At 40.1% G+C, this 25471-nt stretch overlaps 2 protein-coding genes across 3 annotated transcripts in view; both read left to right on the plus strand.

The window, feature by feature from the left end:
• The window catches only part of LOC124120157 (multidrug resistance-associated protein 1-like), a 42616-nt gene extending 35762 nt beyond the window's left edge, over positions 1–6854 (plus strand). Inside the window, exons 26-30 of one of the 2 annotated variants that reach the window (XM_048398117.1) lie at positions 672–818; positions 904–1062; positions 1487–1653; positions 3627–3821; positions 5803–6854. In XM_048398117.1, the coding sequence (XP_048254074.1) occupies positions 672–818; positions 904–1062; positions 1487–1653; positions 3627–3821; positions 5803–5917 (783 nt within the window). In that variant the 3' untranslated portion in view covers positions 5918–6854. Of the gene's footprint in view, positions 1–671; positions 819–903; positions 1063–1486; positions 1654–2603; positions 2662–3626; positions 3822–5802 lie in introns of those variants that run through there. The other variant, XM_048398118.1, reaches the window with a different exon arrangement.
• A 9607-nt stretch (positions 6855–16461) lies between these two features.
• The window catches only part of LOC124120153 (multidrug resistance-associated protein 1-like), a 64505-nt gene continuing 55495 nt past the window's right edge, over positions 16462–25471 (plus strand). The window contains exon 1 of the mRNA XM_048398633.1: positions 16462–16736. Within this exon, the coding sequence (XP_048254590.1) occupies positions 16692–16736 (45 nt within the window). The 5' untranslated portion in view covers positions 16462–16691. The remainder of the gene's footprint in view (positions 16737–25471) is intronic.

Here is a 25471-nt window from a genome sequence, read left to right on the forward strand (position 1 = left end):
TTGGCGAGTAGATTAAAAACAAATCAGGTTGAAAAAGGCCTCGACACGCTCTAATATAGATACAACCATCCTTCTTCAAACTGTCCAGTTCCGAAACTTTCCCAACGATCATGCCTGTCGTGTTCATGTAAACAATCAGTGTCAGATAACTGGAGGTCAAAGCGTTTCCGAAGAGTTCCATTCGCTGCTGTTGACTGCAGTACAAATCCGGCTACGACAGCACTTTTACCAATAGTTCAATAGTTTGCTGCCAATGACAATTAATGCAAAATGTATACTCTACAGCTACTTACACATACTTATGCATCTTACCATGGTGTTTTTTCTCTCTCTAATGTGTTCAAAAAGGTTCTTGTGTGTCATTGTTCCACAGCATGATATAGAACTTACAGATTGATTGTTTGTTGTTCAGAATATTCCAGCTACATGACGGCGGTAGAACTTCGAGAATGTCCCGAAACCATTTAAAGAAGACTAACGCCAATTAAATATTGTCTAACGCCTCATATAGCACTATCAAAAGTGAAGCGCAGGGAACACCAAAATGGTTTCTAACATAAAGGGAATAGAACCAAAGCCTTTGGTGCGACGATCAAGCGCTTTAACCATGAGGCCAACCACAACACTTCACATAATAGGAAGCCGTTTAAATGCACAACACTACTTTGTAGGCTGCCTGGGTTATTCAACAAAACAGACCATCGCCTGAGTGGCCGGAGAGTGGACACATCAAGTTTGACAATCTGAAGATCCGCTACCGCCCAGAGCTGGATCTGGTCCTGAAGGGAATCAGCTGTGACATCAAGCCTGGGGAGAAGGTACAGGAGCCATGTGTAGACATTAATTCTTTACATCGTCTAAAGATAAAGGGATTGTTATCATATGATGTTTGTATTGTCTCAGATTGGCGTGGTGGGGAGAACTGGCGCAGGGAAGTCGTCCTTGACCTTGGCGTTGTTTCGGATCCTGGAGGCAGATGAAGGCCGTATCCTGGTGGATGGCCACGACATTGCTGACATTGGACTGCACGATCTGAGGTCAAGACTTACGATTCTGCCTCAGGTACACATACTCTGAAGTTGTTTGAACATGAATAGCCTGACTGTCAACACTGACATGGGAACCTCGATGTTCCTTCTGACACAGATTTGGATGTGAAACTTCCACCAGAGGATGAAAACATATTTATTGGAGAAATAAAATATAAATAAGATCAATGAAAGATATAAATAAGATCAACATCAGATATAAATAAGTTCAAAATAATCCACAGCATGGTATTCAGTGAGTCAGTAAGAGAGCATATTGGTGTCACTTGTTGAAAGAAATTTGAAGTGTGAGATACTAAGAGATACCAACGAGGAGAATCGAACCCTGTTCTTTGGTTTTAACAAATAAGTGTTCAACTAAGTTACACCAGGTGGCCCGGCTTTAGGAGCAATGTATAAAAAACATGTATGTCCAGGTATATGTTCTCATTCATCAGGAACCAATGCTGTTTTCTGGTACGCTGCGTCTGAACCTGGATCCATTCGAGAAGCACAGTGACGAGGATCTGTGGCTGGCCCTGGAGAGAGCTCACCTCAAGGACTTTGTGTCCGGGCTTAGTGAGGGTCTGCTCCATGAGTGTGAGGAGGGCGGACACAACCTCAGGTTAGTAAATACACTTATTACCCATTTGGTGAAGATGCAGGTGGTAAGATACTAAATCCGTACGGCACACGTGTGTCCTACAAGGTTGACCTCGTTTTATTCGTTTTGATTTGATAACCGTGACCTCGGTCAGATACCATAGAAAGTCAACTTGTTTCGTAAAAATGGTATCTTACGAGAATGAGTGTAGTATGCTATATTTCTTTCATAGACACACTCCAACACCTTCATACAGTGTGAGGGAGTAAGATGGGTTTAACGCCACTGTTAACAATATCTCGTGTCAGTATTCCAGTTCTATCACGGCGTGTCAGCTTAATGTTGGAGGAAAGTGATACAGAACACACCCATTTATAACATAAACATAACTTTGTGTAAAGTGGCAACACGGATCTGCAGACACAACCGCGGGTTAGTTCAGACATTTCTTCTACATATACTGTATTCCAGTATAAGACTAGTTTGGCGTGTCTGACAGAATAATCACTTTAGTATGTTGTATTCCAGTGAAGGACAGCGACAGTTGGTATATCTAGCCCGTAGTGTCTGAGGTGAGGTGAGGTGAGGTGAAATGGGGTTTAACGTCGCGTCCGAGATTATTGCACATATATAGCGACGTGCATGTACGTGTGTGTGTTTGTGTGGCTGCTTGTACTAGTCCGGACTGATTGATAGTGCTAGCTCACTGAGATACCATGCCGCAGTTTAACATGAATACCCCACTCAGACACAGTATACTGACTCCGAGCCGACCAGTCCTTGTTTTAGCCTCTTAATAACGAGCGCCAGACAGGGTAACAACAAGTACCATCTTTAAACGTCTTTTGGTATGACGCGGCCGGGGATCGAACTCCGGACCTTCCGCTCTCCGGGCGGACGCTCTACCACTAGACCACGGAGGCGGTTTCGTAGTGTCTGACAGTAGATCAATATAGTGTGTTGTATTCCAGTGTAGGACAGCGACAGTTGGTCTGTCTAGCCCGTACTGACTGACAGAAGATCAATCTAGTGTGTTGTATTCCAGTGTAGGACAGCGACAGTTGCTCTGTCTAGCCCGTACTGTCTGACAAAAGAATCACTTTAGTGTGGCAGTTGGTCTGTCTCTGTCTCGCCCGTAGTGTCTGACAGAAGAACATCCAGTGTGTTGTATTCCAGTGTAGGACAATGACAGTTGGTCTGTCTAGCTCGTACTGTCTGACAGAAGAATCACTTTAGTGTGGCAGTTGGTCTGTCTCTGTCTCGCCAATTAGTGTCTGACAGAAGATCAATCTAGAGTGTTGTATTCCAGTGTAGGACAATGACAGTTGGTCTGTCTAGCTCGTACTGTCTGACAGAAGAATCACTTTAGTGTGGCAGTTGGTCTGTCTCTGTCTCGCCTGTACTGTCTGACAGAAGAACCACTTTAGTGTGTTGTATTCCAGTGTAGGACAGTGACAGTTGGTTTGTCTCTGTCTCGCCCGTAGTGTCTGACAGAAGAACAATCTAGTGTGTTGTATTCCAGTGTAGGACAGTGACAGTTGGTCTGTCCAGCTCGTACTGTCTGACAGAAGAATCACTTTAGTGTGGCAGTTGGTCTGTCTCTGTCTCGCCCGTAGTGTCTGACAGAAGATCAATCTAGTGTGTTGTATTCCAGTGTAGGACAGTGACAGTTAGTCTGTCTAGCCGGTACTGTCTGACAGAAGAATCACTTTAGTGTGTTGTATTCCAGTGTAGGACAGCGACAGTTGGTCTGTCTACCTCGTACTGTCTGACAGAAGAATCACTTTAGTGTGGCAGTTGGTCTGTCTCTGTCTCGCCCGTAGTGTCTGACAGAAGAACCGCTTTAGTGTGTTGTATTCCAGTGTAGGACAATGACAGTTGGTCTGTCTAGCTCGTACTGTCTGACAGAAGAATCACTTTAGTGTGGCAGTTGGTCTGTCTCTGTCTCGCCCGTAGTGTCTGACAGTAGATCAATCTAGTGTGTTGTATTCCAGTGTAGGACAGCGACAGTTGGTCTGTCTAGCTCGGAGTCTGCTGAGGAGGACTAAAGTGTTGATCCTGGACGAAGCCACAGCAGCTGTAGACATGGAGACGGATGAACTCATCCAGAACACCATCAGGACCGCCTTCAGTGACTTTACAGTCATCACTATAGCTCACAGGCTGAACACTATCCTAGACTATGACAGGTCAGTGCGTCATCACTATAGCTCACTGGCTGAACACTATCCTAGACTATGACAGGTCAGTGTGTCATCACTATAGCACACAGGCTGAACACTATCCTAGACTATGACAGGTCAGTGTGTCATCACTATAGTACACAGGCTGAACACTATCCTAGACTATGACAGGTCAGTGTGTCATCACTATAGCACACAGGCTGAACACTATCCCAGACTATGACAGGTCAGTGTGTCATCACTATAGTTCACAGGCTGAACTGTATCCCAGACTATGACAGGTCAATATGTCATTACTATAGCTCACAGGCTGAACACTATCCCAGACTATAGATGACAGATCAGTGTGTCATCACTATAGTTCACAAGCTGAACTGTATCCCAGACTATGACAGGTCAATGTGCCATTACTATAGCTCACAGGCTGAACACTATCCCAGACTATGACAGGTCAATGTGTTATCACTATGGTTCACAGGCTGAACACTATCCCAGACTATGACAGGTCAATGGGTCATTACTATAGCTCACAGGCTGAACACTATCCCAGACTATGACAGATCAGTGTGTCATCACTATAGTTCACAGGCTGAACTGTATCCCAGACTATGACAGGTCAATGTGTGATTGCTATAGCTCACAGGCTGAACACTATCCCAGACTATGACAGGTCAATGTGTCATTACTATAGCTCACAGGCTGAAGACTATCCATCACTTGAACAGGTCAGTGTTTAAAGGCAAGATGACGTAAAGTTGGCCATTACGACTTGCACGGAGTATTCTGATTGTAAATGGCAGCTAACCACCTTCTCTCTTGCTTCAACGTTAAACGTTCACAGGCTGAACACTATCCTAGACTATGACACATGTGAGTGTGCTGTCACTGTAGCTCACAGGCTGAACACTATCCTAGACTATGACAGGTGAGTGTGTTGTCACTGTAGGTCAAAGGCTGAACACTATCCTAGACTATAACAGGTCTGTGTGTTGTCGCTGTAGCTCACAGGCTGAACACTATCCTAGACTATGACAGGTCAGTGTGTCGTCACTATAGCTCACAGGCTGAACAATATCCTTCACTATGACAGGTCAGTGTGTCGTCACTATAGCTCACAGGCTGAACACTATCCTTCACTATAACAGGTCAGTGTGTCATCACTGTAGTTCACAGGCTGAACACTATCCTAGACTATAACAGGTCAGTGTGTCGTCACTATAGCTCACAGGCTGAACACTATCTTAGACTATGACAGGTCAGTGTGTCATCACTGTAGCTCACAGGCTGAACACTATCCTAGACTATAACAGGTCAGTATGTCATCACTGTAGTTCGTAGCCTGAACACTATCTTAGACTATGACAGGTCAGTGTGTCGTCACTATAGCTCACAGGCTGAACACTATCTTAGACTATAATAGGTCAGTATGTCATCACTGTAGTTCACAGGCTGAACACTATCTTAGACTATGACAGGTCAGTGTGTCATCAATGTAGCTCACAGGATGAACACTATCCTAGGCTATGACAGGTCAGTGTGTCATCACTGTAGCTCACAGGCTGAACACTATCCCAGACTATGACAGGTCAGTGTGTCATCACTATAGAACACAGGCTGAACACTATCCTAGACTATGACAGGTCAGTGTGTCATCACTATAGTACACAGGCTGAACACTATCCTAGACTATGACAGGTCAGTGTGTCATCACTATAGAACACAGGCTGAACACTATCCTAGACTATAACAGGTCAGTGTGTCATCACTGTAGCTCACAGGCTGAACACTATCTTAGACTTAACAGGTTAGTGTGTCATCACTGTAGCTCACAAGCTGAACACTTTCCTAGAGTATGACAAGTCAGTGTGTCATCACTGTAGCTCGACTTGCACAGAGTATTCTGATTGTAAATGGCACCTAGCCACCTTCTGTCTTGCTTCAACGTTAAACGTTCATATTCACACGTCAACACGTTGTCTCCCACCAGGATCATGGTGCTGTCAGCGGGTGAGATCGAGGAGTTCGCAAGTCCCAAGTCACTGCTGGAAGACACAAATTCCATGTTCTACTCACTCGCCAAGGATGCAAATATTGTCTCATAAACCCCACTGACGCAGTGAGCACCATGAAGAAGTTTGGCAGCGATGTTTCTTCACGACGTGAGCAGCTGAAGAGGAGGGAGGGCGTCTCTCCTGATGCTGTTTTCACTGAATAGGAAGATCAGCTGTCAGAGGCTCTTCTAGTGGCATTATAAACATTTGAGCAAACACTGTGATATTACATACTCAAACAGATTGGTAAAACGGTGTAATATTGTCTCTCCTACTCATGTATTATTCATCAATTAATTGTCTTACTTGCAAAAAATTTTTTATCGGCAGTTTGTTTAATAGTATTTGGGTGTGTTCAAACCCAAGAACATATTTTGGGTCATTCGAATGGAGGCGCTATATGGCTGAAATAATGCCGTTGCGACGTAAAAATTTAAATCACTCACTCGTTCGAAAGGTAGCATCGCGGTAGCACTGGACAAATGCCACACAAAGTCTACTCTACCCCTCGAAAGATTTTTACCTACTCCTAAATGAGCCTAAGTAAAAAGTAACGTTGAATTTAGACAATGTACAACATGTAATTGAGTAACACATATATATAACTACACGCTCCCCGTCATGTTCCGTTTTTATTAAAATCTGGATATCAGGTTTATCACTTTTGGTGAAACCCAAGAGCAGATAATAAAGGCGAGTCTGGGATTCGAACCCACGATCACAGGCAGCACATAGACGCCTTAGACCAATAGGCCCTGAACAATTAAAATAGTACACTAATAACAACTATATCCACCGTTTACACTGACGAAATCCGTACATAGAATACTGCATGCTATTTGGGAGAATTTATCTTCTTCGAACGTTTTATAAACAAAGGATAGCATTTATATTTTTAACTAAGAGTGCATATTATTGTTTACAGTGATCATGGATATTTGAGACGTAAATCAATTTCTTTCATCTAAAATAAATTTGCAGAAAAAAATGTTCTAGATTCGATTATTTGCAAGCCGTCCTGGTATAGATGGGATATTAACGAGTTCGTAAAAAGCATGTTCTTTCACACTAGATGAGAGGACAGTTTGTAATGTTTTTACGCATGTCCCGGGACGTCACGCATTGCCGGGCTTATGAAACGTATCCATGCGCTGACAAAGCCCGGAGTTCGTCACGTTCTATCAGAACTAATATATCTCTCTCTGTGTTATTGTGGGGGGTTGCGAGCTGCCAGAACACAAGGTGACGGCGTTGTGACGATATGGCGGGGAGCCTGGGACGATAGCTGTCATGTCGTAGTTATGTGCAGCTCAGTGTTAACTATCCAACCTCTACTGGTCGCTACTATATCGCGAGTTTGAATAGGCCTCAGGCAAACAGCGTTGGCGTCAGAGGCGGCTAGCTGACTTGGTTGATGCATGTCATCGTATCTCAACTGCTTAGGTAAATGCTCATGATATCAATCGCTGGACTGTCTGGTCAAGATCGATTAATTACAGACCGCCGTCACAAATAGATGGAATATTGCCACCGAGTGCGGCGTTAAACATCAACCAAAGCTAAGCACTCCATATATAGCACCCTTCGCAGTAAAGTTCTCTTGTCATAGAGTCCAATGCTGACTTGATTCGAGCTTCAGTAGCCATGTCATACTGCACATTACAGAATTCCGTGGACATGTTTATACGTAGTTCACCAACCATTCGTCTTTAAGTACACCAAATATTTCGGTTCAAAATGTATTTTCCCCAGCGGGTCAATCAAGTTTAATAGCTCGGCCGTTGTTTGTGTTTGTAGAACCCAGCAGTTGTCCGACAAGTCGACAACCTTGACGAAATACAGTTTCAAATCAGTCATTAAGTTATACTTCGTGACTTGTGAAGCGTTCGATGTGTAATCGCAATTATCGTAACGTACAGGTGAAGATCCGGGGTAGAATAGATCTTCAACAACCCATGCTTGCCGTAAATGGCGGGAATGCTTGTCGTAAAAGGCGACTAACGGGATCGGGTGATCAGGCTCGGTGACTTGGATGAATTGCGTAGATGGATGATAATAATGTCAGTCACTGGATTGTATGGTCCAGACTCGATTATTTACAGTCCGTCGTCATGTAGCTGGGATAATGCTAAGTGCGGCGTTAAACAGCAAACAAACAAAACACAAACTTGAATTTTATTGATCGTTGAAGGTTTGATAAATGTTCCCGCTGCAGCGGTTTTCAACTGGACAACATATACCCCGTTTTCATGGCAACAGACAAACTCCTTAAAGCAAACGGACTCGCCTAATGTATATTAACATTGCCTTTGAGTGTACGTGATGCACAGTTCTAAACACAGAAACATTTCAATCGGGAGCTCACCTGCCAATGCTCTGCAAATGCTCTGCAAATCCTGCAATGGAGCGAAATCTGCACGTTGAATTCCACGTTGTTTACAAACCGGATGTCGATTTCGTTACGCGATTTTGATTGGACTATGCATAAACTCGTTAGTCTAGCCAAAACTTAACTCCATAACTCCAGCCAAGTTATATGACTTTTATAGTCATATAACTCCTTGCCTCGGGAAGACGAACGGGACTGTACATGTATTGAAGCCTTTCAATGGAAGCCCGTGTAAATAACTACTACCGTGGGAGGAACATCGGCGAGGGGCGCCATCTCCTGACCTCTGCTGCAACACATTACATAGACAGATCAATGCATGGTGCTGTTCCGACTGATGTAATACTCTTCTTGGCAATATGCGACAAGACGTACTAACTGAACTACAGTCAATTCAGAATGCAGCAGCCCAAACAAGCAACAGAAGCAACACATACTCCTACATCTCACCAGGCTGGATTTGCCTCCACTGTATGCCGGTCTTAGCAAAGATGGAATACAAGATCCTGAGTATTACCTACCGAAGCGTTAAAGGTTCAGATCCATCCTACCTGTCCAGTTTGGTACAATGACATGTACCATCTACCATCATGTGCCTTAGATCACCAAGCAGCTCAACGCTCAACACAATAGCAACAAAGTTCATCCACAGACTGGGACATTGTAAACGTATGTAAGTGACAGACTGGGACACTGTAAACGTATGTAAGTGACAGACTGGGACATTGTAAACGTATGTAAGTGATGGACTGGGACATTGTAAACGTATGTAAGTGATGGACTGAGACATTGTAAACGTATGTAAGTGACGGACTGGCACATTGTAAACGTATGTAAGTGACAGACTGGGACATTGTAAACGTATGTAATTGATGGACTGGGACATTGTAAACGTATGTAAGTGATGGACTGAGACATTGTAAACGTATGTAATTGATGGACTGAGACATTGTAAACGTATGTAATTGATGGACTGGGACATTGTAAACGTATGTAAGTGATGGACTGGCACATTGTAAACGTATGTAAGTGATGGACTGGGACATTGTAAACGTATGTAATTGATGGACTGGGACATTGTAAACGTATGTAAGTGATGGACTGAGACATTGTAAACGTATGTAAGTGATGGACTGGGACATTGTAAACGTATGTAAGTGATGGACTGAGACATTGTAAACGTATGCAAGTGATGGACTGGCACATTGTAAACGTATGTAAGTGATGGACTGAGACATTGTAAACGTATGTAATTGATGGACTGGGACATTGTAAACGTATGTAAGTGATGGACTGAGACATTGTAAACGTATGTAATTGATGGACTGAGACATTGTAAACGTATGTAATTGATGGACTGGGACATTGTAAACGTATGTAAGTGATGGACTGGCACATTGTAAACGTATGTAAGTGATGGACTGGGACATTGTAAACGTATGTAAGTGATGGACTGAGACATTGTAAACGTATGTAAGTGCGGACTTGGACATTGTAAACGTATGTAAGTGATGGACTGAGACATTGTAAACGTATGTAAGTGACGGACTGAGACATTGTAAACGTATGTAAGTGTCGGACTGGCACATTGTAAACGTATGAAAGTGATGGACTGGGACATTGTAAACGTATGTAAGTGATGGACTGGGACATTGTAAACGTATGTAAGTGATGGACTGGCACATTGTAAACGTATGTAAGTGATGGACTGGGACATTGTAAACGTATGTAAGTGATGGACTGAGACATTGTAAACGTATGTAAGTGCGGACTTGGACATTGTAAACGTATGTAAGTGATGGACTGAGACATTGTAAACGTATGTAAGTGACGGACTGGGACATTGTAAACGTATGTAAGTGTCGGACTGGCACATTGTAAACGTATGAAAGTGATGGACTGGGACATTGTAAACGTATGTAAGTGATGGACTGGGACATTGTAAACGTATGTAATTGATGGACTGGGACATTGTAAACGTATGTAAATGATGGACTGGGACATTGTAAACGTATGTAAATGATGGACTGAGACATTGTAAACGTATGTTAGTGATGGACTGGGACATTGTAAACGTATGTTAGTGACGGACTGGCACATTGTAAACGTATGAAAGTGATGGACTGGGACATTGTAAACGTATGTAAATGATGGACTGGGACATTGTAAACGTATGTTAGTGATGGACTGGGACATTGTAAACGTATGTAAGTGATGGACTGGGACATTGTAAACGTATGTAAGTGATGGACTGAGACATTGTAAACGTATGTAAGTGATGGACTGGCACATTGTAAACGTATGTAAGTGATGGACTGAGACATTGTAAACGTATGTAATTGATGGACTGGGACATTGTAAACGTATGTAAGTGATGGACTGAGACATTGTAAACGTATGTAATTGATGGACTGAGACATTGTAAACGTATGTAATTGATGGACTGGGACATTGTAAACGTATGTAAGTGATGGACTGGCACATTGTAAACGTATGTAAGTGATGGACTGGGACATTGTAAACGTATGTAAGTGATGGACTGAGACATTGTAAACGTATGTAAGTGCGGACTTGGACATTGTAAACGTATGTAAGTGATGGACTGAGACATTGTAAACGTATGTAAGTGACGGACTGAGACATTGTAAACGTATGTAAGTGTCGGACTGGCACATTGTAAACGTATGAAAGTGATGGACTGGGACATTGTAAACGTATGTAAGTGATGGACTGGGACATTGTAAACGTATGTAAGTGATGGACTGGCACATTGTAAACGTATGTAAGTGATGGACTGGGACATTGTAAACGTATGTAAGTGATGGACTGAGACATTGTAAACGTATGTAAGTGCGGACTTGGACATTGTAAACGTATGTAAGTGATGGACTGAGACATTGTAAACGTATGTAAGTGATGGACTGAGACATTGTAAACGTATGTAAGTGACGGACTGAGACATTGTAAACGTATGTAAGTGTCGGACTGGCACATTGTAAACGTATGAAAGTGATGGACTGGGACATTGTAAACGTATGTAAGTGATGGACTGGGACATTGTAAACGTATGTAAGTGATGGACTGGCACATTGTAAACGTATGTAAGTGATGGACTGGGACATTGTAAACGTATGTAAGTGATGGACTGAGACATTGTAAACGTATGTAAGTGCGGACTTGGACATTGTAAACGTATGTAAGTGATGGACTGAGACATTGTAAACGTATGTAAGTGACGGACTGGGACATTGTAAACGTATGTAAGTGTCGGACTGGCACATTGTAAACGTATGAAAGTGATGGACTGGGACATTGTAAACGTATGTAAGTGATGGACTGGGACATTGTAAACGTATGTAATTGATGGACTGGGACATTGTAAACGTATGTAAATGATGGACTGGGACATTGTAAACGTATGTAAATGATGGACTGAGACATTGTAAACGTATGTTAGTGATGGACTGGGACATTGTAAACGTATGTTAGTGACGGACTGGCACATTGTAAACGTATGAAAGTGATGGACTGGGACATTGTAAACGTATGTAAATGATGGACTGGGACATTGTAAACGTATGTTAGTGATGGACTGGGACATTGTAAACGTATGTAAGTGATGGACTGGGACATTGTAAACGTATGTAAGTGATGGACTGAGACATTGTAAACGTATGTAAGTGATGGACTGGGACATTGTAAACGTATGTAAGTGATTGACTGGGACATTGTAAACATATGTAAGTGATGGAATGGCACATTGTAAACGTATGTAAGTGCGGACTGGGACATTGTAAACGTATGTAAGTGATTGACTGAGACATTGTAAACGTATGTAAGTGATGGACTGGGACATTGTAAACGTATGTAAGTGATGGACTGGGACATTGTAAACGTATGTAAGTGATGGTCTGAGACATTGTAAACGTATGTAAGTGACGGACTGAGACATTGTAAACGTATATAAGTAACGGACTGGGACATTGTAAGCGTATGTAAGTAACGGAATTATCTTGACCGTAGCCATACAATGCAATCACATTTCCGCCACATGCAACAATCAAGTATATATTTTATGTCCGCTTTATCTTTATATTTGTAAATATCAGCGTTCCCTGAGATAGTTTCTTTTTCTGGGGTCCCCATCAGGGGCGTATAAGGGTTAGTTTGGAGAGCGCCATTTTAGTTTCTCTAAACATTTTGGAGTGTTTAAAATAAAATGAGAGTGACTTAATCTGGACATGTTATAATCAATCGCCTGTCACATTCTGTGACTTAGTCATGTTTCGTAATGTAGATAATCAATGCAATTTTTTCATTTTGTTTTTAAAAGAGCTGAAAATGTTTAGGGGAAATATATCCTTTCGCTAAAGTTAAGCGGTCTATATTTTGTAAGAATAAACTATTGCGCATTGAGCAATGATCTCCTTTAGCAATAGGCGTAGTAAAGAGCTTTATCACGTGTGACCACGTGCTGTACATCGTATCTTATTCAAGCTGTATCACTGAGAGTGAGTGATTATCTTCCTTACCCGAATAGCGCTATTGCGCACTACCTTTGCAATCTATCGTATGTTCTTCAGGCAGCCAGCGAGAAAGGTTCCCGGGAGGAATTCAGGTCAAACATGTAAACGCATTCATTCTTTCTCCCTTCACACTGCTATTGCAACTTATTGATCAACACGATTAAATACCAGGCTTCTATAAAGCATGACTTTGTTCAATGAACAACACATGTAAAACAACGGGTTTGATATGAGAAATTTGTAATCAGTTACCTTCAAAATCACATGTATGGTGCTTGCTGTGCATAGTTAAGCTTGGTTGGTTGGTTGGTTTGTTGTTTACCGCCGCACTCAGCAATATTCCAGCAATATGACGGCGGTCTGTAAAAAATCGATTCTGGACCTGACAATCCAGTGATTAATATCATGAGCATCGATCCCGTTAGTCGCCTTTTACGACAAGCATAGTCGCCTTTTACGGCAAGCATGGGTTGCTGAAGACCTATTCTACCCCGGAATCTTCACGGGTCGCATGGTTTAGCACAGATTGAAGTAGTTCACTGTATGTAATGTTTGATTCATACCGTTTCATGCGGCAGTTTACTGTTCTGCATGTTTTTTTGTTTTGACAGTTTTTTTAAATTCCGGCAGGGATTGTACACCCGTATATGTTCTTTGCTTCTGGATACATAGGAAATCAACATTTTGGTCTGTAATTTGCAATTACTTTCCCAAAATATAATACGGTTGCATGATATATTCACGGCAATTAGTTGAATATTGTAACATTCTTCTAAACATACTTTAAATCTAAACCCGAGGCAATTACAACACAAACCCAGTTAACCAAACGGAACCACACACAAGAGTAATGAGTGAGTGAGTGAGTTGGGTTTAACGCCGCTTTGAATAGTATTCGACGTATATCACGGCGTGTCAGCTTGATGTTGGAGGAAAGCCTAAAGTGATGCAGGTCTTAGACGTTCACCACTTTGGTGAAACCCACGAGCACGAACTGGGCGAACCGGGATTCGAACACACTTTCATAAGTTTCTGGCCTGCCCAAGAGACACAACTCTGCATAGCGAATTGCAGCGCCTTAGTCGATTGGGCCAATCGTGCATTCGTACACAACTGTAACTAAATATCATACAACAGAGATGTTTTAGATGAGATATGTACTGCGTAACATACAGTGGCAGTATTACACTATCACAAACTACAAAATATATGCACAATAACTGAAAATCACACAGGTACTTTCAACATACAAAGGAGGTATTTTATAACAATTTTATTTTAAAACAAGTGTATTATAGTTATATGGAAACAATATGAGTATTGAGCAAAACTATGGTAAGGCACAAAAGGAATTTTTTTTTATTTGTAGATATGATAACAAATCTTGGAAATTGAGTCTGGATAACTGTTGTTAAAAAGTACAAAGACTTGTTCCTTTAACATATTGTACCAAATTCGTTTTCATGATTGGGGATCATTTGCGATTCTCTTTCTTGGTTGTATTTTATACAAAATTTTAAGACGTAACGTGTTTTAGAGAATGCTTGAACATATTGTGAATTTTTCTACTGAAGTTTATTTCCAGTGGATTCATTACATTCTTTCAATTTGTTTTGCTTTATTTAACCCAGCCAACATTCTGACCAGAAAGATTGATATTTGCCGCCGAAACATGTTTAAGAATGGCATTTGTTGTGCTATCTATATATATTTTTTATATTATTAGTACCAATAGTGGGTATGCTGCCATGCTGCTTGTTGTCATGCTGACTCATGATGTACTAAATAATGCTAAATGCAAGGGCTGTTTAATGATTCAAGGGGTGGTTCATGATTCAAGGGGTGGTTTATGACCAAAGTCACCGAGCCTGATCCCCCAATCCTGTTAGTCACCTATTACGACAAGCATAGTCGTCTTTTACCGCAACATGGGTTGCTGAAGGCTTTTCCTAACCCGGATCTTCATGGATGTAGTTTACGTGTAAGATAAGACAATTGCGATTGCACATCGAACGCTTCACAAGTCACGTAGTATAACTTAATGACTGATTTGAAACTATATTTAGTCAAGGTTGTCGACTTGTCGGACAATTGCTGAGTTCTACAAACAGAAACAGCGGCTGAGATATTAAACTCGATCTTGGAAAACTTGGAAAATACATTTTCAATCGAAATATTTGGTGTACTTGAAGATAAATGGTTGGTGAACTACTATAAACATGTCCATGAATCTCTGTAATGTGCAGTATGACATGGCTACTGAAGCTCGAGTAAAATCAGCATTGAACTCCATGATAAGAGAACTTTACTGCGAAGGGTGCTATGTAGTAGTTAGCCTTGTTTGTTGTTTAACGCCCCACTCGGTGGCAATATTCTAGCCATATGTGACGGCGGTATGTAAATACTCGATCTGGACCAGACAATCCAACGATTGATATCATTAGCATTTACCTAAGCAGTTGAGATACGATGACATGCATCAACCAAGTCAGCTCGCCGCCTCTGACGACAAGCGCTGTTTGGCTGAGGCCAATTCAAACTCGCGATATAGTAGCGACCAGTAGAGGTTGGATAGTTAACGCTGAGCAGCACATAACTACGACATGACAGCTATCGTCCCAGGCTCCCCACCATATCGTCACACCGCCGTCACCTTGTGTTCTGACAGCTCGTACCGGTCTACAACCACACACAGAGAGCTCTGTTATCTTTGTTCTGATAGAACGCGACGAACTCCGGACTTTGTCAGCGCATGGATAAGTTTCATAAGCCCGGCAATGCGTGACGTCCCGGGACATGCGTAAAAACGTTACAAACTGTCCTTTCATCTAGTGTGAAAGAACATGTTTTCCGAACTAGTTACAATCCCATTTATATCAGGACTGCCTCCAAATAATCGAATGTAGAAGATTTTTTTCTGCAAATTTATTTTAGATGAAAGAAATTGATTTACACATATCCGTGATCTCAGTTTACAATAATTTGCACTCGTATACTGACTCCGAGCCGACCAGTCCTTGTTTTAGCCTCTTGATGCCGAGCGCCAGACAGGGTAAGAACAAGTACCATCTATTAACGTCTTTTGGTATGACGCGACCGTGGATCGAACCCCGGACCTTCCGCTTTCCGGGCGGACGCTCTACCACAAGACCACGGAGGCGGTCGGGTCAATTGGGAGTGGATAAAAATGCTTCTGGGAGTAGAATAGACTTTGTTGTTTGCATTTGTCCAGTGCTATCGCGACGCTACCATTCGAACGAGTGTTAAAATTTAACGTCACATCAGCATTATTTCAGCCACTTAGCGACTCGATTCGAATAACCAAAAATAGTTCTCACAATGTAATGCTATTATATACTGTCTAATGCAAGTATTTTGTTATTAAACGGGTTACTTATTCACTAAGTTGTAATGTTTGCGTTAGATTGAACAATCACACATTCACTTTCGGGATCACTGCGAACCATGACGTAATTCGTTGCCTGATTACGTCATTCTTCAGTGACGTCATCTATTGTAGTTCGATATCATGTTTATTGTCTAAGAAAAGGAATATTGTTTCTCTAGACTGCATCTGAACTGATTAAAGAGGTCGATGTTTGATTATGTCCGGTGAGACATCAGCGTCACACAGGTGCATGTTATCGCAATGCTCCATTCATGAATTGCTCTCTATTTGGATGTCGGGGGTCATCGAAGATAAACAACAGCGTGCCTTGGTTCGCTTGTCCCTGAATGTACAGCGATGTTTAATGACACCATGAAGATACTATTTTAATATTCTGTTTATACGAAGGTGATCTATGAGCAAACGATTAACAGCAGACGCGAGTGAAATTATGATCAATAATGACACACGCACATTAACCAACAGGTCATTTCTTCTGTGAGGCACCTGATCACATCATCAATGGAGGAAAGAATATTACAGTTTTGTGGAGGATCCCATATACTTGTGAGTTTATCATTCCACCATGTATGCTTGTTGTTATCTATATACATATGTAAATCTTACCTATATGATGTAACTCTGAACTAAATACAGTAACTATGACCTCATTATGACCTAAACACCTGTAACTTGTACCTCCATATTTGTAACAATGACCTAAATACATGATGTTTGTTTGGTCTTTAAATTCAGAATGGCATGTTAGTAACGACCAGAACTGGGATAACACCAAAGATAATTATTATATTATATCTGTCGCATGAAACTAATGTATTTAAAGGGGAAACATTTATAAGAACAAAATCACCTTCTTTTCTTGTGTGTTGTTTTATGTTTTAAATACGTTTTGCAAAGTGCGTCAAAGGCAGTGATACTGACTCGATGTCCGCCATCGCAGCTAAATATAACAGCTTATAAAAGTGGGAACGCGGAACTAAACCGGAATACAATTTCTTCTGTTTTTATTCAAATCGCAAACGAGTAAGTGCAAATTCGTATAAAAAATTGTCATATTGCTTATTATTGTAGTTATTACCCATTGCCATGTTTAATTTCTAAGCACGATACCACTCCCAAATGTATTATTTGATTGTCTATCATATTATAACCTGAAATATGACTATCTACTTTTTGAGGTGGTGACATATTTAACTATACAGGAAAGTTCCTCTTAAATAGCTATCCTGGTCACTTCTGGACACAATATTTTTCATAAAAATAGCAAAAGCCAAATGGAAAAACAATATATTATGCTATTTTTCGAGAGTTATAAGAGGACAAATGTCTTCTGATACACATATATATAAGAGTATACACTCATGACATCTTACAATAGGCAATGATGTTCAAAATATATATGTGGGAGGGTAAATGCAGTAATATAATTATAATAACTATTTTGAATGTTCCTGAGTGTGTCATTAAACATCAAACAAAGAGTAAAAGTGGTACAATAAATTTGTATTATTCAAGGCATGTCTAAGCACCAAAACTTGACAGCCCTATAGCAATTGGTGTGTTTGTATTATTAAGCCCCTCAGTCATTTTTGTTAATGTTACTATCACTATCATGTTAGACTCTAGTGGTAACAATTATATAAAATCTTTCATAATGACAAAAGCAAAAACAATTATTTATTTTTGAGGTTGATGTAACAGATGCCACGCATAACAGATGAAAGATGTGAGAGAGTTTGTGCCTCATCTCAGAAGGCTAACTTTAAAAGGAAAACAATTACGTGTAGAAATGATTAGAAAGTCTTGAAAAAAATATTTCTTCAGTGTCCCTTTGAATCACCCTCCACCCTATTCTTTTTCTCGTGTTTTAAAGGAAAAAGTAGCATATGTAATACCCGGTATTACAAAATCTCCTTCCTCGTCAGCTTGACAATATCTGGGAAACTCATTGAACCATTCCTGGTAGCTTATGTTTTGTTGTTTTCAACATTTAGGAGATAAACCTACTGTGTTTTGAAATGTGATGTAGTCCCACTGTAGAAAACGGTCCCCTCCCATTAGTAAGACAGCCCAGTTGTGAGACACCTTAAAACAACAATGTCATACCTGGTTGCACATGTTAATCAGGTAATCAGGTATCATGAAAATGGACTTGGTTTATTATAGACAAAGATTGACTCAAGATGCTTGATACCCTCTTTTACTTTATTTCATTCAACATTTTAATTCATCCATCCCTTAAATCCATTGTTTTAACATATTCGCCACTTAGAGTTCAGTTAAAGTTAATATCACAGTTCACATCACAGTTCACATCGAGGTTGTCACACTGACACAACCTTAATCCATCTTCAGAAGTTTGCCAACAGCAACCAAGAACTGGAGTTGTGTCTTGACACCCTGGCATAGCTGATCCTTCAGTCTGGAAAGTCGATTGTCAACCTAGAAAACACAGTGTCGTAATAAAACCACCCACAGTCACACTGATGTGGCATTATTCATTCAGAATCATCAATTTCTGAGGTGAATCTGTTGGTTGTTCTGGGGAGGATTATTCATCATCCGGTGAGTCCCTTGTCTGACATGTCTGAGCAGGATCTGCTTAAATGTAGCTGGTGTCAGATTGTGAAATCCAGGTACCTGAAACAATTTATAACAACTTTAGAAACGTGTTAGTCAAAAATTAAGAAACACACACATATTTACAAAGGGTAAAAAGTTGTTTCATCGAAAAGTAAGGTATTGACAATTTATCTTGCAACCTATCTTTGAACATGTAAATAAGCCATTGCAAACAGAAAAAGTGTACAGAAGATACGAAAATGTATCCGGTCTTCCAAAACAATACCTGTAGAGCCACAAGGCTCACATGGATTTTGCTTAAATGATTGCATTACATCAAATTAAATATAAGGAAGGGTATACAAGACAATGCAAAACTAAGTAACATAGGTTCTTATACATAAAACAGAACTCTTCATAATAATCAAATCTTTCAATCACACAGGTCATGTAAGTGATCTCAAAATACCACATAATTAGCCAGTGAGTTGGTATAGTTTGATGCAGCTTGTTAGCAATATTCCAGCTATGGGCTTCATACATTGTGCCCATGTGGTGAATCGAACCCGGGGTTTCAGAGAACGCTTTACCACACCAAATACAAAAGAAATACATTAGGATTTCAGACAATAGTAATTCTCACCAAATTCATTCATTTATTATTGGAAGCTATATTGTAGGTGTGTGTGTGTGTGTGTGTGCGGGGGGGGGGGGGGGGTAGTAGTTTGCAATCAGATTTCTGATAGTTATTTTGCCGCTTTTTGACGATTTTTTCCTTTGTCATACTTTTAATTTCGTTTTTGGATATTGGTTGGTTGATGCTTACTTCTAATTTTAGTGCTGATTTGGCTGCTTTGTCTGCGTGTTCGTTGCCAAACACTCCAACGTTGCGGGGTCAAAACCATTTCTATGTCTTTACCTAGTTTACGTAGATTGTTGGCGCTTTTAATTATGTGTTGTATTAGTTTTGGGCGTTTTTTTGTGTTTTTGTTTTATATGGCCTGCAGCCCACTTAATGAGTCTGAAAGGATTAGGGTTTTTAGGTGATTATTTATTTGATCGCTGTGCAGGGCTGTTCCTATCCCCATTAATTCGGCTGTGGAAATTGATTGATTATTTGGGAGCCTATATGATTGTGTTTCTTTTGGGGGTTTGTTGATATGGATGCCGATTCGTGTGCGTTTTGAGCCCGGGTCAAAGGACCCGTCTGTGTAAATGTGACACCAATTTGGATCAGTTTCTTTATTTAATCTGGTGGAGAGAGATATGTCAAATTTGGGGGGTTGAAGTTTGGGTGTGAAGGTATTATTTGGGACTGTGTTTAACTGTAAATTATTTAGGTTGTGTGTATTTAGGTAATTTATTATGCGTTGAGAGATTGGTGTTAATTGAGGTTTTTTGCGAGCTAGAGCTTGGAGTCTGGGGCTTATGTTAGGTTTAAGGATCTGTTGGATTTGTTGGTTTTGTTGGATGGAGGCCCAGTAATTTATTGTTAGATGTTCTCGGCGTAGATCCAGGGGTATTTCGCCTGTTAGTGCCTGTAGCGATATGTGCGGCGTGCCATGCTGAGTGCGTGTGATTATCTTAAGTGCTTGATATTGAATTGAGTTTAGTTTATCGCTTAATGAGGAGTTAAAGGTGTTGTATATTTGGCATCCATAGTCTAATTTTGATCTAATTAGTGGTTTGTAAAGTGATAGTAGTGTCTCCTTGGAGGCCCCCCAGTTGGAACCTGTCAGACAGCGTAGTGTGTTTAGTTCTTTAGTGCATCTATTTGTTAGGTTTTTAATGTGAGCACCCAAAGTGAGGTGTTTATCAAAGATTAGTCCAAGGAATTTGGTTTCTTTTTGGAATTGTATGTTTTTTTTGTTTAGTTGTATTTTGGAGGTGTTTGCACGCATATTTCTGTGTTTGAATACTATCCCTGTGGTTTTTCGGCATTTATTGCGAAACCCCATTTATTTGCCCATATTTGAATTTTATTTAATGCATTCTGCAGTAATTTTTTAGCCATATTAATGCTTCTGGTGCGGACCCAGAGGGCTCCATCATCCGCGTATTTGGAAGTTTGAATTTTATTGGGTTTTCCCTCGAATAGGTCATTAATCATAATGTTGAAAAGTTTTGGGCTTAGAATGCTGCCTTAAGATGTGCCTTTTTCTAAGGGACACTGGTCCGATAGCGTTTGGTCGATACCCACGGTTATTTTGCGATTAGTTAGGAAGTCTTGGATATAGTTTATTATTTGGCCTTTAAGTCCTGCCTTTTTTAGTGTTTGTATTAGCCCGTTATGCCATACCATATTGAAAGCTTTAGAGAAGTCTAGACATACGCCTATTGTGTATTGTCGGTTTAGTTGGCCCGTTTTGATGTCTTGTTCTAATCGGGCGAGGTTGTCTAAGGTTGATCGGCCTGGGGTGAATCCACTTTGATCTTGGTTTATTATATTGTTTTGGTCTAGATAGTGTTGGAGTCTGTTTTTGACCATTGCCTCCATGATTTTACATAAGTTTGAGGTTAGGGAGATTGGTCTGTAGGAGTTTGGTTCGTTTGCTGGTTTGTTCGGCTTTGGTATTGGGATGACCAATGCCTCTTTCCATGAAGTAGGAACCTGACCGTTTTGGTAGATGAGATTGTATTGTTTAAGTAGTGATTCAAGAAGATTTTGGGGTAGCTGTTTAATTATTTGGTATGGGGTAAGGTCAGGTCCTGGGGCTGTTCCTTTTTTTCTATTATTTAGTACATGGAGTAGTTCCTCTAGTGTATATTGTTGGTTAATTTCTAGGTTATCATCTTTGGGTAATTTGAAGAATTTATTTTGATTTTTTAATTGTTTTTGGAATTCCTCAGTGTAGTTACTATCACTACTAATGGCTGAGAAGTGGTCTGCGGGGTTATTTACTTTTTGTCTAGGGTTTGTCGAGTTATTTATGTTTGGTGTTTTTTTGGTTCGTTTAATGCCTCGGATTGCGTGTATTTTGCGCCATTTTGTTCTTGCGTCTGTGTGATGGTTTATTTCTTCGCAGAATTTTTTCAAGTTTTTGGCTTTTGCCGTTTTGACTAAGCTTTGTACTTCATGGTTTAATGATGTGCTATCTTTAGATATGTGTAGTCTCGTTTTGCTTTATTAAATGCGCTTTTGCGTTTTTTCCTAGTTTTTTTAATTTCCTCGGTCCACCAGGGTACTGTGGTTTTGCCTATTATTGGTGTTTTGAAGGGGATAGTATTTTTCGCTATGTTGATTATGCATTCTGTTAAGTTTTGGCAGTATTGTTCGGGGTCTTTATTTTCGAGATCCGCTTGGTTGATCTATTTGCATAGTGCTTTGAATTTGTCCCAGTCTGCCTTGTTTTAATTGCATTTTGGTTCTTGGGGTTCATTTGGGGTTTGGATATTTATTATTCCTGTGGTTATGTGGATTGGAAAGTGGTCGCTGCCGAGTGGCTCTTTATGCACCTCCCACAAAGTGCTTTGGGCGAGATCAGGGGTACAGATTGTTAGGTCTATGGCTGACATATTTTGATTATTTTTATCATATCTAGTTGGTTGCAATTGGTTGTTATTTAGTAGCATTAGGTTTTTTTGTTCTTTCCATTCGGCTATGAGTTTTCCGTTTTGGTCTGTTTTATCTTTAACACCCCAGGAAGGGTGGTGGGCGTTGAAGGCCCCTAAAACGATGGTGGATTTATGGCTTAGCTGATTAAGGGTTTATAAGTCTTCAGGATTAATTTGTTTCACTGTCAATTTGTATATGTTTACAATGTTTATTTTTTGGTTGTGATGAGTTATTTATATACCATCAGCTTCAAGATTTGGGGTTTTAATTGGTATTTCTTTATGGTTTATGTCCTCACTGATATATAGCATTAGGCCACCGCCTGCTCTGCCTTGGCGAGATTTAACTCTGTCGAGTCTTACCGAGTTATAATTAGGTAGGGTGAATTTAGATTTTGGGGAGAAGTGGGTTTCCTGAACGCATATGATATGAGGACCTAGGTTTTTCCGAAACATAATTTGTAATTCGTGGCCGTGGGCGGCCAGTCCATTGGCATTCCACTGTAATATTTGTAGTCCTTCCATTATTTAGAGAGCTTCGAGTTTGGGGATTACGTTTTGTTTAGGTGTAGGTTGTTGTGGTTTCTATTTTGAGTTTTCTTTTAATATGTTATTGAAGTATTCAAAAGAGAGACTAGTAAGATTTAGTTTGGAAGCCACTGTGTGAAAGGATTTAATGTTGGCGCTGGGGGTGTTTTGTTTGAGTATGGTTTAAACATATTTTTATTTCAAAAGAAATCTGGATCGGTAAACAAGCAAAACTTGCTTATGTAAATACCTAGCCAGGTAATAACTTTACAACAGCTGGTTATATATAAGATTATATTATATGTAAGATAGTGCTAAACATAAACATACTAAATGCACGAATGAAATATATGAAGCCAATACAAGTGGTGTCTGTGAAATAAGATATAGCAGTTTTTAAAGGTTTTTTTTAAGTCAAAATTATTAATAATTGTATCAGAACGATTAATTAAGGATTTGAATTCTTTTAATGAGCAAGAATTAGTCACTTCATTGGGTAGAGTGTTCCACAGGTTAATCGTATCTGGAAGAAATGATTGAGCATAGGTCTGGGTTCTACATTTGATTGTTTGTATGTTAGATCTATTTCTAAGGTTATAATTGCTATTATCAGAGACTGGACTTGGAATGAGATCGTTGAGATATACAGGTGAAATACTGTTTTTCATTTTGTAAAATGTAATCAATTTGAAGCGGTGTCGTCGTTCTTTTAAGGACTGAAAGTTTGTTTCGTTATAAATTTTAACATGACTGGTACACCGAACCGCCCCACAAATAGTCCAAATGAAAATTCTCGAGTAACAATAAATGTTCGTTTGTACAGTTGTCCCAAATATGCCAGCAGTAGTCGAAGTTTGATAGGATAAAAGATGTGTACATAGTTTCAAGCGTATTTCTTGTTAATCTGTATTTAAAGCTCCTTAGGCAGTTGATCATTGGACTGATTTTTCTAATAATTTCGTTAATATGTATTTTCCATGAACAATCAGATTGAAGTATAATTCCTAAATGTTTGTGACTTTGTACATCTTCAATAACAGTACTCTCCATGTATAAATTTGGTCTAAAACCAGAATTGACTTTGCGACTGAATGTTATAGTTTTGGTTTAAACATATTTTTATTTCAAAAGAAATCTGGATCGGTAAACAAGCAAAACTTGCTTATGTAAATACCTCTCCAGGTAATAACTTTACAACAGCTGGTTATATACCAGATTATATGTAAAATAGTGCTAAACATAAACATGCTAAATGCACAAATGAAATATATGAAGCCAATACAAGTGGTGTCTGTGAAATAAGATATAGCAGTTTTCCATTACTACATGCATAAAATTAAGCTACTCGAATCTTTTGCTTTTGACAAAAAAAATGTTATAGTTTTGGTCTTTTCAGGGTTGAAACTTACTTGCCATTTTCGGGCCCAGTTTGAGATTTTTGCCAAATCATTGTTGATACAATTTGCTGCAGAGATTTGATTATCAATGATGACATATATAGATGTATCGTCTGCGAACAGGCGTATATTACTCTCGATACCTTGTTTGAGTATATATGCTAGTAACAGTGTAAGGTTGTTTAGCGTTTTGAATCCTGTCTGGTTTTGTGTTTTATGGTTATGTTTTTTTGGGGGGTTTGAGGAAGACATTGGATGTGTGGAGTGAGTCTTCTTCGCCTAATGTTTTGGTTGAGGTGTCCATGTTGGTTTGTTGTGTGTTTATTTGTCGTGTTGTGGGTCGCTGTTGTGTTTGTTTGTTGCTGATGGTGGATTTGGAGGCTGCAATGTTTGGTTGTTGTGCTTGTTTGTGTCTGGTAGTTGTTGCCCTAGTGACTGTGGTGTTTTGGGTGGTCGGTATTGGTATGCTGCTTGCTCTGCGGCTTGTTTTGCCTGCGGGTGTAGATGCTGTGGCGTTGTTGTGTCTGGAGAACTCTGTTGGTGGGTTAGGTGCAATGAAGGTATATTCGGTGGATGTGTCCCAAACAGATTTTATGTTTTCTAGATGCTGTGTGTGTTGTTTGTGTTGGTTTTGGTAATGGTATGATGTTTGTCTGTGGTGTGGGGAGAAGAGGTTTGGACGTACGTTTTCTTGTTTGTAGTTTTGCTGTGTCGATGTGTATGTGTTTGTTTGCCTGTTGTGTGAGGGTGTATCTGTGGGGGCAGTGATTTGATAGTGAGGTGTGAGTTATAGTTTTGCACTGTATGCACCACGAGGCGCATGATCCTGGACAATTTTGTTGGGCGCAATTGTTTGCATTTTGTTATTTTAGACGTACATTGGGAGGTTGTGTGGTTATACTTTAGGCATTTAGTACATTGATTGACTGGTTTAATATAAGGTATAACTTCTAAAAAAAATTGGGCGCCGTAAGAAATAGTTTCTGGAGCTTTTGGAAATTTTTCTGATTTTATGAAATTGATGATTACGGTTGGTTTTGGGTGAGATTTTCCATTCCTAGTTGTGTATATTCTGCGGGTACTGACAATTTTGGGTTGTGTGTGTGACTGGAGTTAGCCTTTTAGGTGTATAGTGTGAGGTCCTCATCCGTGTTTCTAGTGCTGACACCTCGGGTAAATGTTTGCCAGTATGGGATTTCAGTTGTGACGTTTACTTCAAAGATTTGTCTTATATGTTGG

This window comes from Haliotis rufescens, unplaced genomic scaffold (assembly GCF_023055435.1).
Source record: "Haliotis rufescens isolate VD_foot unplaced genomic scaffold, xgHalRufe1.0.p SCAF_18, whole genome shotgun sequence".
Classification (NCBI taxonomy): domain Eukaryota; kingdom Metazoa; phylum Mollusca; class Gastropoda; order Lepetellida; family Haliotidae; genus Haliotis; species Haliotis rufescens.